Source organism: Muscardinus avellanarius (assembly GCF_963383645.1).
Source record: "Muscardinus avellanarius genome assembly, chromosome: 12".
Lineage (NCBI taxonomy): Eukaryota > Metazoa > Chordata > Mammalia > Rodentia > Gliridae > Muscardinus > Muscardinus avellanarius.
In genome coordinates, this window is record NC_137798.1 from 56,325,773 (window position 1) to 56,343,305 (window position 17,533).

The 17,533-nt window shown below is 44.9% G+C and overlaps 1 protein-coding gene across 1 annotated transcript in view; it reads right to left on the reverse strand.

Annotated features, from left to right (window-relative positions):
• The window catches only part of PYGL (glycogen phosphorylase L), a gene marked incomplete at both ends in the record, with an annotated part of 36,499 nt that extends 19,582 nt beyond the window's left edge, over window positions 1-16,917 (reverse strand). The window contains 5 exons of the mRNA XM_080706961.1: window positions 694-825; window positions 4,524-4,627; window positions 8,842-8,920; window positions 11,074-11,175; window positions 16,675-16,917. Coding sequence (XP_080563087.1) covers window positions 694-825; window positions 4,524-4,627; window positions 8,842-8,920; window positions 11,074-11,175; window positions 16,675-16,917 — 660 coding nt within the window. The remainder of the gene's footprint in view (window positions 1-693; window positions 826-4,523; window positions 4,628-8,841; window positions 8,921-11,073; window positions 11,176-16,674) is intronic.
• Window positions 16,918-17,533: the final 616 nt, after the last annotated feature.

The window sequence follows — 17,533 nt, forward strand, 5'->3', positions numbered from 1 at the left end:
TATAGTATTAAAATACTTATTCCAGAGAAATGACAAGTAAATATAGATAGCGGAGGGGTGAGGAATGACATTTAAATATATTCAATTTGGGCCTCAGCAACTTTACATAAAGCCGCAGTGCTAAGCATGCTGGGTACTATAGAAGTGATTCGTTTCTGATGAAGGTTATGCAAAATGACCTTGGTCAGTCACTTAACCTTGGGCAAGTCATTTCTCTCTTGGCATCAGCTCCCTGGTCTCCACATTGAGTGGGCTGCACTGAGAGAGTTCAGGTTTATTTAAAGGAGGAACTCTAGGCAAGGAAGGAGAAACCATAGATGAGCAAATAAGGCGACCTAACTGAAGGGGACGGGACGGGATAAGAGGGAAATTCCCTGATGTAGATGATGTACATTCATAAACATCTAAGTCAATCACTAAGCCAAACATGAGCAGGAGGGAGAGGGGGAAGGGGTAGGAACTGGGGAAGGGCTGAGTGAGTGATGTGTGCATGTGTGCCTCTACCATCTTGTACTCCTTTAAGATGTCTGACTGCTATGCACCAATAAAAATATTTAAAAAAACGCACTCCCTTATTTAATACATAACACCAGCTTCTCACTATGACATATACATTATGCTGTATGCCACACTCTGTGTACCACCCACTGTGCTCCTCCACACAGAATGCTTAAGGTGAGGGTGTGGGAATACCTGGGTGTCTATCCACTTGGTCCCCGACTCAGTGTGCTCTACTTTCCCATAGAAGTGCACAGGCAGCATGAATTCCGGGCGGGCCTTCTCCCAAGGGTTCCCGTGCCTCAGCCAATCATCTGCCTCTTCTACCTGCAAAAAGAACACGGCTTGGAATTTATTTTCCAGGAGAGGTGAACCTGGCCCTTCAATTATATCACAATAACAATATACGACTGAAACAACTCAAGAATGCTGTTTTAGAGAAATAGTGTATTGAATTTATTAATCGCTATCCATTTTTTATCTTACATTCTAAACTAAAAGGACTCAACTAATACTGCCCCGAGTGTCTTTTTTGTATTATTGTTTTAATCCTGGCAGCAACCCCAGTGGAGGGAACTATGATTTCCCTCTTTTCAAAGATGAGGAAATGTAACTATTCAAGGTCACACGGAGTGTAAGTAGCAGAGCTAAGGTGTGACTCAGGGCTGTGTGCTCCAGAGCCCGTGTTTGACAGGTGTGGACCCACTTGCTCATCCTGGGATACCCAGAGAGGCTGTTTGGCACTGGATACCTGTACTAAGATTCTCATGCCTAGAATGTACAGAATCAGTTGGAAAATGCTCCTTGTAGAACGCTTTCTTGATCAAACTTATTTTAATAGGCACAGACACTGTTACATTTCATAGTCTTTCTTTGCCTTAGTCCTTATATATTTTGATAACGATTCATTTAAAAACTGGAATATACTTAGAAATTTATTTTGTTGGTGATTGCAACATTTCCCCAAGTATTTATATTAACCTATAACAAAATATTTATTAGAAATTTAAAACTATAGTTCCTATTTAAGGTATCTTGGACATAAAATGAATTCTGGTTTGCAATAAATACGCCAGAAATCCAAAGTGAGGGCAACAATAACAACAAAATACACACAAACATACACATTGGAGGTGGATGAAGTTTTAAGGTGAATACTACATATAAGTGAAACTTCTTTTTTTTTTGGTGGTACTAGGATTCCTGGAAACCCTTCTACCTCCGGGCTATACTCCCAGACCTATTATATATATATATATATATATATATATATATATATATATATATATATATTTTTTTTTTTTTTTTTTTTTTTTAAATTTGGAAACAGGGTCTCTTAAGCCAGCAAGGTTGGCTTCGAACCTGTGTGATCCTCCTGTCTCCGCCTCCCAAGAGCAGAGATTACAAGTGTGCGCCACCATGCCCGGCTAGGTATATACTGTCTTTTGATATGGCCAAACATTAATGTTAATAGCCAGACACACAAATACACATTTACTTATTCAAACATAGATTGTGACTTTATATCAAGAAATTGAGTCAGCAGTGCATTAATATTATCTATTAATATTATCTGTTAATATTGTCATTAATATTATCTAATATTAGGTAGAAGAGCTGGGAGTCTGAAAGCTGCTGGAAGGAGGAGGAGACAAAAAGGAGAAGAAGCCTAGGAAGTCTGGAGAAAGACTAGAGCTGCTCATCAAACCCCAGCCTATTAAAATGCAGATTCCCAGCAGGTTTGGGGAGGGGAGCTGAGATCTAGCATTCTAACAAGCCCCCAGTGCTGCTGGTCCCTAGTCCACACAGAGAGCAGCCAGGGGCTGTTCAAAGCTAACAACTAATTCTATGCTTGTAAATTTAAAACTAAATTTCCAGTCCTAAAGACAACAAAAAAATACAATAAAAATTTTAATAAGAAAACAGCTAGGCGGGGTGTGGTGGCCACTAATCCCAGCATTCTGGAGGCTAAGACCAGAGGATTATGGTTCGCAGACAGCCTCAGCTACTTAGTGAGGCCTTCGGCAACTTAGTGAGACCCTGTTTTAAAATAAAGAATAAAAATAGGGCAGGGGGTGCCAAAAAGAAAAAACAAACAGTTGAGGTTTTCCATTTTGATAAGAAGTTGTTGAGTCCATGGACCTGTGTTAATAATAAGAACCCCCACAACAAACAGATAACAATATCGACCAAGGAGCAAAACATCGTGGCTTGCAAAATCCTTTATGCTGTGCTTGGGCAAGGATGGGTTTGGGTTTTAAAATACTGGTCAGTGTGAACACAGCTTCCTGTGACAGGAAGAACAGCAGCCCGAGAGCTTCTCTGAGCCCATCCACTCCTGCTCCTGCACAAGCCCGAGCCGCATTTGCTCTTTTGAGGGTATACTCTTAAGAGACAAAGGACTGGTCAGTGAATCTGCCCTAATGCCATTAAATCTTGGCTTAATTTTCCCCTCCCAAATAATGGCTGGTTTTATTTATTTATTTATTTATTGGTGGTACTGGGGTTCCTGGAAGCCCTTCTACCTCCGGGCTACATTCCCAGACCCATTTTATATATTTTTTTATTTGGAAACAGGGTCTCTTAAGCCAGTGCAGCTGGCTTCCAACCTGAGCGATCCTCCTGTCTCCGCCTCCCAAGCGCAGGGATTACAAGTGTGCACAACCATGCCCGGTGTTAATGGCTGGTTTTAATCTCAGTGGCTAACAAGGTCTGTAGGAAGCTCCACTTGGTTGCTAATTTTTTTTGTGTGTAAGTCTCTTGCTGACTTGGTAAAGAGACAGTGGATGACACCCTCAAGGTTTGTTTTTAAGGCTGATTGCAAAACTGATATTTTGTAACCACAAGTTCAGTCCAGCAGATCTGAGGAGAATGGCAAAACCGTCCCCTGTTGCCTCTGCCATACCCAAAGAGTCTGTGGGATGGGGAAAAAACCTCCTCTCTACCTTGTTTTCTTCCAGTGGATTCATAAAGCACTCTTTGACATTCTATTTTCACAGAGCCCCTGATCCCTGAATGCACTAAATGCCCGGTCTTACGAAGGGCGGGGTGAGGGGTGAGAAGGGTGTCATGTACTTGTCAGGGGCCAACAGGTCGGCTCAGTCCAGAGGCTGCACAGCCCAAACTATCCACAGTAGGGCTGATTATGGACTCTAAGAGCTAACAGAGACAAAAGAAACAAGCCCCTAACAACGTGGCTTGGTTATATAAAAATAAAATTAGACTCCTCTGGATGGATTTGTGCACATTTTTATGGAAAACTATTAGTATGCATATTAAATGTGTCTGCTTTATTTGATGTAACAGTTAAGAAGGTTGGGTTATCTTGGGTAACTTCACTTCATAAGAGGCTCAGTTTCTATCTAAAAGATGGCAGCATCTTACCATCAAGGGTTGCCTGGGGGCCAGGGACACAGCTCAGTGATATAGTGCTTGTCTGTGAGTCAAAATCTGTGTTTTTCCTTTTGCAGGCTGCGGAGTAGAATGTCACACACTCTCAGCGGTCCACATTCGGGCAGTCGGTGATAAATATTTTCGGAACCCCCTTGTGAGGCCCATTCTCAGTGCCAAAGAGAACATACCGTGGCTCCACTCTGCTCTCAAGAATGAGACACTCCAATCTGATGAGCGCTCACTATGAGACAACGCTCACTAAGTGACTTATTTGAGATTATTTTCCTTAATCACAATAACTCTGAGGGCATTTATTATTATTATTTTATTAATTATTATTATTATTATTTTACAGAGGACAATTGAGAATTGAAGGGGTTAAGACACGGGCTGAGGAGAGCAAGCTGTCGGCCCTGTGCGAGGTGCTGTGAATTTGGTGATAAGCTCTGTGCTCTGAGGGAGCTTAGATTCCAAAGGAAAAGACTTAGAGTGTCCACTGTTGTCAACCAAATGCCAAAGAAATGAGTAAATCTCTGTTTTTAAAAGCCCCAGAGCTTACAAAACATCCAGAGCACAATGAAAGAAGTTATGAAGTACTTCAGTGACAAAATTTGAAATGACGGCCCACCTACCTGCCATCCATCTTGGATCTTCTGATTGAAGATTCCATATTCATACCGGATGCCATATCCATAGGCCGCCAGGCCCAGGGTCGCCATGGAGTCCAAGAAGCAGGCTAAATTGGAGAGAACACAGGCAAAGACAGAGTGGATTTCAGAGAAATTTCAAATATTTCCTTAAAAAATTGGTAGCCACAAAACATTTTTCTAGGAGAAATCACAGTTGTGTTTTTTACAGCACAGAGACCACTCCACAACGGATATGGATTTCTAAATAATATTTTTTCGCCGGGCGTGGTGGCGCACGCTTGTAATCCCCGCGCTTGGGAGGCAGAGACAGGAGGATCGCGCAGGTTCGAAGCCAGCCGCGCGCGCTGGCTTAGGAGACCCTGTTCCCAAATAAAAATGTTAAAATAGGTCTGGGAGTGTAGCCCAGAAGTAGAAGGGCTTCCAGGAACCCCAGTACCACCAAAATAATAATAATAATAATATTTTTTCTTATTATTAAGCTAATACTAGAGAAAAGTTAGACACACTGCATTTTGGGGGGAACAGATTAGGACATTACGTGTATTAGTTATGTTGATTATTGTCACTCACACTTGCCTTTCTAGGGAACCTGTTTCTATGCCTTACTTGGCCTGAAAACAGCCCCAGGAGTGTATGACTTACATGTGACACAAGCTACTATAGCACCAGACGTTTGTAGCAGACTCTCTTACTTCCTGGCTAAAGGATTTCTATGTTGGGATAAAGATGAACCATCTGCTCCAAGAAGACTGGACCAAGAAGTGAATCTTGACTGACTGGTCTAAGCTTTTAAGCCAATCATGATCGATCGATCAATCGATCGATATTTCTTTCTTTCTTTCTTTCTTTCTTCCTTTCTTTCCTTTCCCTTCCTCCTTCCCTTCCTCCTTCCCTCCCTTCCTTTTATTTTGTGTGTGTATTACTGGGGATGGAACCCAGAAGCTTTCTACCTCCGGGCTACAATCCCAGACCTATTTTATATTTTATTTGGAAAAAGGGTCTCACTAAGTTGCTGAGAGCCTCACTAAGTAGCTGAGGCTGGCTTTGAACCTGCATGATCCTCCTGTCTCAGCCTCCCAAGCGCGGGGATAACAAGCGTGCGCCACCATGCCCAGCTCAATCATAATCTTTTTCTTTCCTTGATGAGTGCTGTTGGCCTGGGCCAGTGATGAAAATCTACTGGGAGGTCCTAGGAAGTCTTCTGGATGCAGGATTCCCCTGCGAGATTTTCCTCTCTGCCACCGCATTTTGTTCTATGGCGGGGCGGGGGGAGCCAAAAGAACCACATAGACCAGAGCCCTGACATAACCATGCGGTCAATTAACTCTTCCTGAAATGGCCCAAACTCTGGAGTTCTTGTTCGGTGATAAAACACGTTCTTGTTGGTTGGATTATTTTTTAGGTTTTCTGTTACCTAATGGCAGCGCATCTGATTCAGGATGGCCAGCTATGAGGCAGGGTTGGAATGTACCCTGTGGCTGGGTGAACACTGCAAAGTTATACTAACTAGATTGTCCCTTTTGGGAATCAGAGCTGATAAATATACAGAAAATGAAGAAATGCACAGAAGGGATTAAATCTGAAAAGAACATTGAGAACCATAAATCAAACAGAAAGGGACTGAATAAAGTTCACGGTGCAACTCTAACGGAGATCCACAGATACAAATGACTGAGACCTTCGGGTTATTCTAACAGCCCCTGTGCCCCTGTTCATCCTTAGAGCCTGATCAGAATGGGGTCCCAACCTTTCCAGCTGGGTAAGAGATAAGATGATCCAGCCAGATTCCTCTGTCTGGTTGGCTGCCTCACTCTTTGGCCGCCCCAGTCACCTGAAGAGTGAGGTCAGCCGTGTCAGGTGCAGGATGGGGTGACCCCAGCCAGGTGAGACCGAGGGCTTGGGGTCCACATCAGGCCGCAGGCTTGTCGCCCCTCCTGCTCCCACTGGTGCTGCTGGCCTTCCTATATAGCCCGGGGCATCCTGCTAAACTGTCCAGTGGTTAACCTCATGGGAAGGCAGCAAGTTCCTGATAGGGCAGTGTTTCTGGTTTTTAAATGTGTATTATTGCCGGGTGTGGTGGCGCACGCTTGTAATCCCCATGCTTGGGAGGTGGAGACAGGAGGATCGCGCTGGTTTGGAGCCCTTAAGAGACCCTGTTTCTAAATAAAAAAATATAAAATAGGTCTGGGATTGTAGCCCGGAGGTAGAGGGCTTCCAGGAACCCCAGTACCACCCCCAACACACAAATGTGTATTATTAATGGCAATATGAGAACACACTGCCACTAATATATTAAGGGTCAGAGCATATAAAGAAGATGCAAATGCCTTTCTAGAAACTTGAAAGTGTGTGCAAGAGACTTCTGAACTACTGCCAAAAATAGAGGAAATATTTATTTTTTTGTAGAGTATAATTGGATTCATGTGTGGTTGTATATTACTAAATTTAAATTTCACAAAGAATATAGACTCCTTTAAAAGCATTAAAATGTTACAGACAAAACTAAAAATTCTAGCATTCTTTTTGATTATTACCCCCGATTCTACATTCTTCCCCACCTGGAGGTCAGAGGTAGCAGTTTGGGATTTAGACTTAATTTAATAATTCAATTCCAGACCTTTTTTTCTATGTGCTTGTATATATGGTTATAGAAAATATTTACTTTTTAAAAGTCTAAATGGAGCTGGGTGTGGTGGTGCATGCTTGTAATCCCAGCATTTGAGAGGTTGAGACAGGAGGATCGCGGTTTGAGGACAGCCTCAGCTACTTAGTGAGACCCTGTTTCAAAATAAAGAATAAAAATCCAGGTGTGGTGTGGTGGCTCACGCTTGTAATCCCCGTGCTTGGGAGGTGGAGACAAGAGGATCGCGCAGGTTCGAAGCCAGCCTCGCTGACTTAAGAGACCATGTTTCCAAATAAAATATAAAATAGGTCTAGGAGGGTTGCCTGGAGGTAAAAGGGTTCCATCCCCAGTACCACCAAAAAAAAAAAAAAAAAAAGAATAAAAAATAGGGCTGGAGATGTAGCTCAGAGGTAGAATACCCCTGGGTTCCATCAAAATAAAAACAAAAACAAACAAACAAAAAACCCTGTATAAATGGTGTCATCCTGAATGGGTTTTAATACTTAATTTTTTTTCTTTTAAACTTGGGAATATATCTAGAGGGGTGTATATATAGATTAACTTTATTCTTTGACATAGTAAAATATTTTGTTCTTACAGATAGCACCGTAACAACAACATTGCACATGTTTGAGTGTTCCTTCAGGGCAGATATCAAGAAGATATCAAGAAGTAGAATAGCTTGCTCATAGGTATTCATATTTTTTAAGCTAATGGGACCAGTATAAATACTTTCTATGTTTTCCTCTATTTTTGCTGAAAATTTTGTTTTCTGGATAAAGCAGAGAACTAAGATTGTATCTACACAGAAAAAGGATATTAATTAATGTAATCATGCCAGTAATAATATTAGTATATCCCTGCCCGCTGGTCAATCAAAAAGCACACTGTGCAGCACCCCAGGCATGACTTGCAGCTTAGGTCAGCTGAGTACGTGAGCCGGGCAGCGGTGGGCCAGTAAAGTGAAGGAGCCACTCTAGAAAGCCGATGGGCACAAGAGGCCTCGGCTGACTCTGTGATCTCCAGCAATGTCTCAGGGCTTTACCAACGTCTTTTTTGTTCAAGTTCCTTTCTCTACTGTTTGCCTGGGTTCAATCAAACTGCGGTGAAAACTCAAGAACAAACGCATCTATCACAGATTATGCCTTGTACTTCTAGAAGGCCTATCTTTTGTTTGTTTTTTGTTTTGTGGTACTAGGTATTGAGTCCAGGGGCATTCTAAAATTCTGAGCTACAGCCCTAGTGGGGTACAGGGTTTCACTAAGTTACATCATTCTGTAGTCTAATTTGTGATCTTTCTGTCTTAGCTTTCCAAGTACTGGGATTACAGGTAAGAACCACGAGGCTCCGATGAATGGTTTTTTATTTTTTATTTTTGTACTGGTGATTGAACCCATGGACATTCTACCTCTGCAGTATACCCCTAATCTTTTTTATTTATTTATTTATTTTTACTTTTATTTTGAAACAGGGTCTCTCTCAATTGCTAAGGGCCTCAATAAGTTGCTGAGGCTGGCCTTGAATCTGTGATCCCCTTGTCTTAGCCTCCCAAGTACTGGGATCACAGCTGTGCACCAAGGTGCCCAGCTGTCTGGTTCTTTCCAGCATGGTTGTGTATGGCACCTGAGAAGGCCCTAACTGGGGCCCTCAATACAACACACTCCCACGGTCACTTACCAGCAAGCCTCCCAAGACCACCATTGCCAAGTCCGGCATCTTCTTCAATTTCTTCTAACTCCTCGATATCCAATCCAAGCTGACAACGAAGGAAAAACAATATTGGAGGTGGATGATAACGCAGCCATTTTCAAGGGAATAGCTACTTCCTAAGCCGTGGGCCAGGTGCCCAGGTTCAGCTGTGTACCTGATATAGTCTCTGCTTCGGCTGCCCGGGGCAGAAGCTGCCAGCCGCAGGGGCCAAGGGGATGAGAGGGTGCCGCAGCAGCTCGGAGGAGAGCATGGGCCGTGGGTGTCCAGTGTGGACTCTGCCACTTCCTCAGCTGGGACCATGGGAGAGCTACTCTCTCACTTTGTGCCTAGCCTCTCTTATTTTAATAATGTGGATAACAGTACCTACTTCATTTAGGGTAGATGGGAATGAAATGAGATCATACAAAGCATTAGAATGATTCCTGGGCAGATACTCCTCAATGAAGGTTAGCTGTGATTTTAAAATTATTTTCACCTGTGTGTAGTCCACTATCAAGATGACATTAAGCTGGACTGAGGAATTTGGAAATGAACAAACGATATAAGGTCAGACTTTTCAAGATGGGCTAAAGTTCATCTTACCATGAGTACAAAATATTTACTCTTAGGAGTCAAATTTGTTAAAAACCAGTGAGTCACAGCCCTTAAGTGACCTGGGGTCAAAGAGCCATCAGGGAAACCTCAGTCCTGCAGCCCAGGTGGAAGGAACTGAAAACCTCTATTTCCTTCTGGGGTGGACAAGGGGTTGTTGGAAGTCAAGAAACATCTGTGAACTGGGGAGGAGGGTGGATGGGACTGGCCAGCAGGGTGCTCCCTGCCCAGACTGTGAGGGATCTCACAGTGAGAGGCCGCCAGAACCACTGAGGGCCACTAGCAGAGTTCTGCAGCCAGAGAGACCAGCTTGGGTTGCTTTTCCTACACGGAGAAAACCGATGGCCTAGCAAATTCAGCAACCTAGTCTAAGCCGACCAGATGATCTAGCCCAAACGTGGCTAACGAATGATCTGTTGTGAAATGACTATGTTCTTCCTTGAAACTGAAACTGGATTTTTAATGAAAAATTAATCGACATACTGAAAACTCACGCATAACATATAAGAAGTCCATATCCAAGTTTTCACGAAGCTACCTTTTTAGGATCTCTGCCCTTACACCCAGAGCTGCTTTCTCACACAAGTCTTGACAATTAAATCTTAGGAAAGTTTAAACATGGTTTTGCTTCATTTTACTGTAGGCAGAGCCTCTGAATTTGCTTTCAGTAACTAGAGCTTACTGGGGTCCATGTGCAAGCCAACCATTAGTATTTTTTAGATTTGAAAAAAGTCCAAAGTTACTTCATCCCACCTGGCTATGTGCTACTGCAAGGGAGGTATTTTCAGCTGATATTAGGGGAAGTGAAGAAAAGAGAAGTGGAGGAGAACCGCAGTGTTCTGTCTCAGGAAATGCTCTACCTGGCCCACATGGAGGACACCAGCTGTCAGTGATAGCAGCTGGCCACACCAGGGGATAATCCCACGCCAAGCTGAGAGCAGTGGGAACAGTCTTTCATGCGTTATTTGTCTCTGCAAGTATGCAGTCTTCCAACCAGGTTAAAAAGGTTAAGGACTATTTGTTTTTTTGGTTGGAGATACCTGAAAGCTCAAGGAAGACGCAGCTAAATACATTCATAAAAGCAAATTAGTACATTAAGGTTACGACCTCAGGCTACTCAGAAGGAGGAAGTGGATTTTACATCTTGTTTAAGCAATAGGGAAGTCTGACAACAGAATTAAAAGCCTATCATTTTCACATATTGCCTTATCAAAGGAATAATTGTCAAGTTGTGATCCTTTCTTAAAAAGTGCATACAAGCCCAAAGCAAAGTTTTCAGTTCTCACAACAAAGACTTCAGGCCTTAGAACAAACTAAAGGTTTGTTCAGATACTAATTTCTAAAATGTAATTTTTTGGGGGGAATGTCGTTGAAGACTGACTGCAAAAGAAAATTCTCATGCATCATAACCAGTTCTTTAATTCCTTTGTCTGGTGGCTTCTCTTAAACCAGAGCTCACCAGAAATGTGTATTTTTAATAGCTCGTAACAGCCATGTCTAGAGAGGCACTGTCTCACACTCCTCTTTTGTGTGTTCTATGTTCTCCAGGTTCCAGAAGTGAACTTGAACTTGGATTGCAATGGTGAGAGAAAGGTGGGAAGGAGGTACCTGGTAAATGGCCTCGTCACAGGCATTTTGCAGGCCAAGGTTGATCATGGTGTTCTGCAGCGCCCGGCCCATGTAAAATTCCAGGGAGAGGTAATACACTCTCTGTAATAGAGACGGGGAAGGTCATTTTCTACTACTGGGTCAACCGCACTTGTCAACATAAAACAGAAGGTCATGTATTAGGCCAACAAGAAGAAAAAATAAGCAGGACTAGTTAACAAAGCTTTAAATGTGACTCCTATTCAATATACGTATGCTGGGACGCATACTAATGTTCCCGACAAATGGTTTGGGAAAACTATTTTATACCATTTTTTTTGGGCAAAGTAGTTCAGTATCTCCCATCACCAGGGAGAAGAAAAATAAAAAGTAAGCTTATTCAGCTAAATTCAATGCTTTGTGCCCTCCTCCATGCTGTTCATAAGCCTCATGAGTAAAACATGCTTTGGACAAACAGAAGTCAGGATGCAAAGGGGGTGGGGTGGGACTGGCCACGGCACCTCAAGTTCCAAGGTACACAGCACGAACCTACACACTCGAATGGCTGGAAAAGCATTTCTCCCTGAGGGATCACTTCAAGAAACCTGACAATTTTACAGTTAAAATGACCCTAGAAAGTCTATGAACTGGGAATAGGTCCTTCTGAATAAGAAGACGACCTACGGGTTAACAGGTTTGCTCTTGATGACATTGGAAATTTTTCTATCAACTTAGAAACTCTTTGCCTTTGCCATGGTAAAAGCCAGGTAAATAATATCAGAGTGAAAAGCGAGAGGGACAAAGGTCAGATTTGCCCCAAATCTCTTTATGTAAAAGCACAGTTTATTAATTAGAAAAGAAAAAAAAAAGAGCTGGGTGTGGTGGCGCACACTTGTAATCCCAGTACTTGGGAGGCAGAGACAGGAGGACTGTAAGTTCACAGCCAGCCGCAGCTACTTAGTGAGGCCCTCTACAACTTAACAAGATTGTTTCAAAAATAAAGAATAAAAAATAGAGCTAGGGATATAGCTTGGAGGTAGAATGCCCCTTGGTTCAATCCCTAGTACTGGAAAAAAAAAGTACCAGTGAGTCCTTTTTTTTTCTTCTTTCTTTCTGAAATTATAAGTGTGCACCACCACGCCTAGCTCCAGTCCTTTTCTTTAATATATTTTTTTCCTCTATAATAGTTACCATTTTCTTCTCCATCAGACTTAATTTTTTGGGATTTCCCTTACTTCTATAGAACTCAAAAGAAAAGCATTTGGTTAACCAGAAACTATAAAACTATGAATAGAGTTAAGGTTAATACATGTCTAGCATAATACTTAACACATTACACATATACAATTAAATATAATATTATTTGAAAATGTCAATTTAGAAACCCGCCCTTTCATTTTATGAAATGATTGAATTCGATCTTTACATGGATGGGGAACATCTGTCTTAGGGCGGCGTCTAACACCACGTTCCAGAGCAGAGCATTTTAGTCGAGCTAAAATGCTCTCTCTCTCTCTCTCTGTCTGTCTGTCTGTCTGTCTGTCTTTCTCTCTCTCTCGGTGGTGCTGGGGTTCCTGGAAAGCCTTCTACTTCCAGGCTACACTCCCAGACCTATTTTTATATTTGTATTTGGAAACAGGGTCTCTTAAGCCAGCGAGACTGGCTTTGAACCTGCGCGATCCTCCTGTCTCTGCCTCCCAAGCGTGGGGATTAAAAGTGTGTGCCACCACGCCCGGCTCTATGCTTCTCTTTTAATGATTACAAATTAGGATGACTTGAGACATATTAAAATATATAATATGTAAGAAATGTGTGGTTGCTCAAAACAAAGTAAGCAAGAATCTCTCCTTACATGACAGACTTTCTAAGGACAGGATTGTTAAGTAATTTACTATTTTCTCATAAATATATATATTTTTTGGGTGGGGAAGCTTACCTTATATTTAAGAATATATGAGTTGGGCATGATGGTGCACGCTTGTAATCCCAGCACTTGGGAGGCTGAGACAGGAGGATCGCACAGGTTTGCAGCCAGCCTCAGCTACTTAGTGAGGCTCTCAGCAACTTAGTGAGACCCTGTTTCCAAATAAAGTATAAAATAGGTCTGGGAGTATAGCCCGGAGGTAGAAAAGCCCCTGGGTTCCACCCCCAGTACCATGCTCCCCAAAAAAGAATATATAAGATCTTGAAAATAGGTCTCTGCCACTCTCTTAGGTAATGTTCTCCAAGCATTTATTACACACTAATAGTAAACTTTTTGAGCATTTCCAATATACCTCCTAAGTTATATGAATATGTCACTATTATTGATAGTTTATACATATATTATAAATGCAGACATTTAAAAAAGGCTCAAAAAGATAAAAGAAGATATAACAATAACCAATATTTTAAACTTTATTCTCAGCATTGATCAGAGGACCTAGTCCTTCTGGGAAGACACAGGGACAGGAGACAAGAGAATAGAGACTTAAAGGCAGTTGAGGGTGGATAGAGACACGTGGGGGAGGGCATTCCCAAAGAAGAGTGTGGTGTGGGCAGAGATCCAGATGTAGGGTTTGGTAGGACAGCAAGGTAGGGTGACTGAAGATAGATGGGAAGGAAAATTCACCTGGGTGGAGAGAGTTGTTTTTTTTTTCTTCCTGTTGTTGTTGTTGTTGTTGTTGGTGTGTATGTATGTGGGGGTAGTAGAGAAGCATTCTACCTCTGACCTATACCCTCAACCCTTCTTACTTTTTATTTTGAAATAGGGTCTCCCTAAGTTGCCCTGTGCTGGCCTCAGAACTGTGATCTTCCTGTTTTAACCTCCCAAGCACTAGGGTTACAGCTGAGCTTTGCTTCTCTGGGTGTAGAAAGGGTTTTATTTTATTTTATTTTTTAATTTGGTGGTACTGGGGGTGGAACCCAGGGGCCTTTCTACCTCCGAGCTATACTCCCAGACCCATTTTATATTTTATTTGGAAACAGGGTCTCACTAAGTTGCTGAGAGCCTCACTAAGTAGCTGAGGCTGGCTTCGAACCTGTGTGATCCTCCTGTTTCAGCCTCCCAAGCGCAGGGATTACAAGTATGTGCCACCACAGCCGGCTGTAGAAAGGGTTTTAAATGCTGAAGACTGTGGCTGGCTATGAGACCCAGTGATTACTGAGCAGAGGGCAAGAGTATTACTTTAGGAAGCTTCCTAAGGACTACAGCACAGACAGTAGTTGAGACTGCAAATTCAAACGCCTTAAGGAACCAGGTAGAGAAAATCAGTGTGCAAAGGAGGCCACATAAAACATAGTGCAGTACTGTGCCAGGAACCAGAGTGTGTAAGAGACCTGGCTGAAGGCAGTTAAATTAGACTGCTGAAAGGTGTCCTGCTGGCCAAACCAAACACGTCTGCTAGCCACTGTCAGCCTCACGCTGCCAACTGTACCATGTCTGAGAATCAAGGTCACCACTTAGAAGTTGGCTACAAGAGAACAGTAACCAGAACCTCAACTAGGCAGAACATGAGTGAGCAGCGTGTCATTTCAAGGGAACCCGCAGAATCGTGCAGATACTGGCAAGCTGGTGAACAGGGAGGGAGGAGGTCAAAGGTGAGGCTTGTGTTTTGTGTCTGGGCCACTGTCAGGATGAGAATGTCATTAAAATAGAAACACAGCACTGGGACAGGATTAGGAGGAATATGATTTAAGTTTTTAACATGGTGAGTTTGAGGCAATAGGAGGAGATTTAGATGTGTTCACAAAGCATTTGGAAACGCAGGAATGGAGTTTGAACAAGAATTTGGACTTGAGATCCAGATCTGGGATTGATCTGTACTAGACGGGAGAGGAGGTGGGAAAGAGGCTTGGAAACCCCTGCTGGCTCCATTTCATGCTCTGCGAGGGCTGGAGCACCCTGTTCAGATAGACCACTACCACTGTCATGGAGTAGGCATTCTATTCATGTGCGGGATGATCCGTGTTCACTATTGTATCCCCAGTGTACGTCTATCAGAATACCTGGCCCACACCTGCATTCAAGGGAGCCACAGCAGAAACCAGCCTGAGAACCAGGAAAACCCAAAAGTACCAGAAGAGCCGCTGCAGAGACATGCAAGGCTCTACGATGCAGAATGCTAGAGGGGTGTGTGCATGTGTCTGTGTGTGTGTGCGTGTACACGTGAAAGTGTGTGCGTGCGTGCGCGTGCATGCGCATGTTTCCAAGCTATGGCTTATCGTCCTACTCTTCAGCTTAAATTTTTTAAAAATAATTTTAAATGCAAGGAGCTGGACATTATACTTAGTGGCATCCCATTTGTGCAAATTAAAAAAGAAAGGGTAAATAAATATCTACACAGAGTGTTTTCTATGAATTACATTTAGATTTTTAAAGACGCATCTTAGCAGCTGTTACATTTGGGGAGCTTGACTGGGCCCCTGGGGTGATTCTTCCCTCTGAAAGCACACTCTGTTACAGCTGCAGCTTCTTACTAGGAGAACTTACTTTCTTTGTTTTAAACTTTCCTTTAGTTCTTGAGCACTAGGACTTGGATCACTTTTTCTTCGTGCTTTTAAGAATATCAATGTGTATTTCTCAATTGCCTTCAGGACGTACCCCAATCTTTCACTTTTTCGGATGAACTCCGACCAGTCTTTCCACTTTCCTCTCCCAAGACAGGCTCACACTCACCCTCCTTCTGGCTGCTGGAGCGCGCTCTCACTCTTGCCCTGCACCCAGTCCCCTTCCCTTCCCGGTCCTCCCCAACCCTCGCCACCCACCTCTTGTCTTTTTCCAGACTGGTCAGGAAGACACAGTGTCCCTCTGTAAGCCCAAACCACCCCGAGGGACTCTCTGCTCATCCCCCCAAAAGCAGAGTGCCTGAATGCCGTAATGGCGTTCCTTGGCAGCCAGGGGTAGGTCTCCAGGGGGAGGGATATCTTAGTGGGGGTACATCTCTAGGGGCAGGAGCCCCGGGCTTTGCCTGGCCCCCAGCCTTCTTCCCGCAGGAATCAAGTCCAGGGACTCCGCGCTCCACTTATCTGAACTGGAGCAGGACCCCTATCGGTCCTTCTGCACCAGACTTTGGCAATCCCTTGGTGAAGCCTGGAACTTATTACTATTGGAGAAACTCTCTTCCACCTAAGCAGGCCTTGTGCTTTTTTTTTTTTTTTTTTAATTCGGTGCTAAATGTCAAGGGCCTAGAAAGGTGCCCCGTATTGCAGACAAGTCTCTAGCTTTATCCCTTGCTCATTCTACCTCCAAGTTACACTCCCAACCCTTTTTAATTTTTACTTTGAAATACAGTCTCGCTAAGTTGCTGAGGCCGGCCTCCGGCGATCCTCGGGTCTCAGCCTTCCAAGTACTGGGATTACAGGGGTGCGGTCCTGCGCCCAGCCCCGTTACCTCTAGATTAAATGCTGAGAGTAGATGTTCCACAAAAGTTTATGAAGTGGACAGGCGAGGGAGGCCTGGGCATTTGCTCACCAGGCGGTCTCCGGGTCCGACAGCGGAGTGGCTCTGGTGGGGTGGCCGAATCCGCCCCCCAGGCCGCCAGCCCAGAGCCCAGACCCGACTCTCGGGACTCTGGGGCAAGGACGGGCGGAGGGGCGGCGCTGGGGCTGCCCTGGCAGAGCCCGGGCCCTCCCGGCCGGTACCTTGGGGTTCTTGTCATAGTAGTGCTGCTGCGTGCGGATCCAGCGCCCCACCAGGTGGTCCCGCACCGTGTGCGCCAGCGCGAAGAAGTAGTCGCGGGGGGTGGCCACGTTGCGGTCCTTGACCAGCGTGAAGTGCAGGTGCCGGTTGAAGCCCTTCTTCAGCTCGGACACGTTCTCCACGCCCACGATGCCGCGGATGCTGATCTGCCGCCGCTTCTCCTGGTCGGTCAGGGGCTTCGCCATGGCTGCGGCCGGACGGACTGCGGGACGCGCGGAGGGCGGCAGGACGGGGCGGGGCCGCCCAGCTCGCCGCGGCCTTTGAGGCAGGAAAGTTCGGGGCCCGCCCCTCTGTGCAGCACCGCCCCCCGTCCCCAGGGCGGCTCTGCGGGGCTCAGCGCAGGAGGTGGGGCCGGCCGGGTGGGTCCGCCGGAGGTGGGGCTCCCAGGAGGTGGGGTTAGGGGGAGGGGTCCTCTGGAGGGGGAGGTGGGGCTCCAAGGGGGTGGGGCTAGGGGGAGGGGTCCTCTGGAGGGGGAGGTGGGTTGGGTTTAGGGTCCTCTGGAGGGGGAGGCGCGGTTCCCAGGATGTGGGGTCAGGGGAGGGGGTCCTCGGAGGTGGGGTCCCCAGGAGATGGGGCTGGGCCGGGGGTGGGGTCTCAGCAGGGCTGCAGTCTGGAACCTGCAGGGGTGGGCGGAGGTGGGCTGTTTGCCCAGGGCTGATCCCTAGGGCGGTCTGCAGGGGAACCTTCCGCGGTCACGGTCACGTACTGCTGGGAGGCGCCTTTCCGGATCTGCAGGACGTGGGAAGGCAGGGCTTGCTCTTGGAACTTTCTGGTTGGAAGCATGCAGTTGGCCGACTGTGG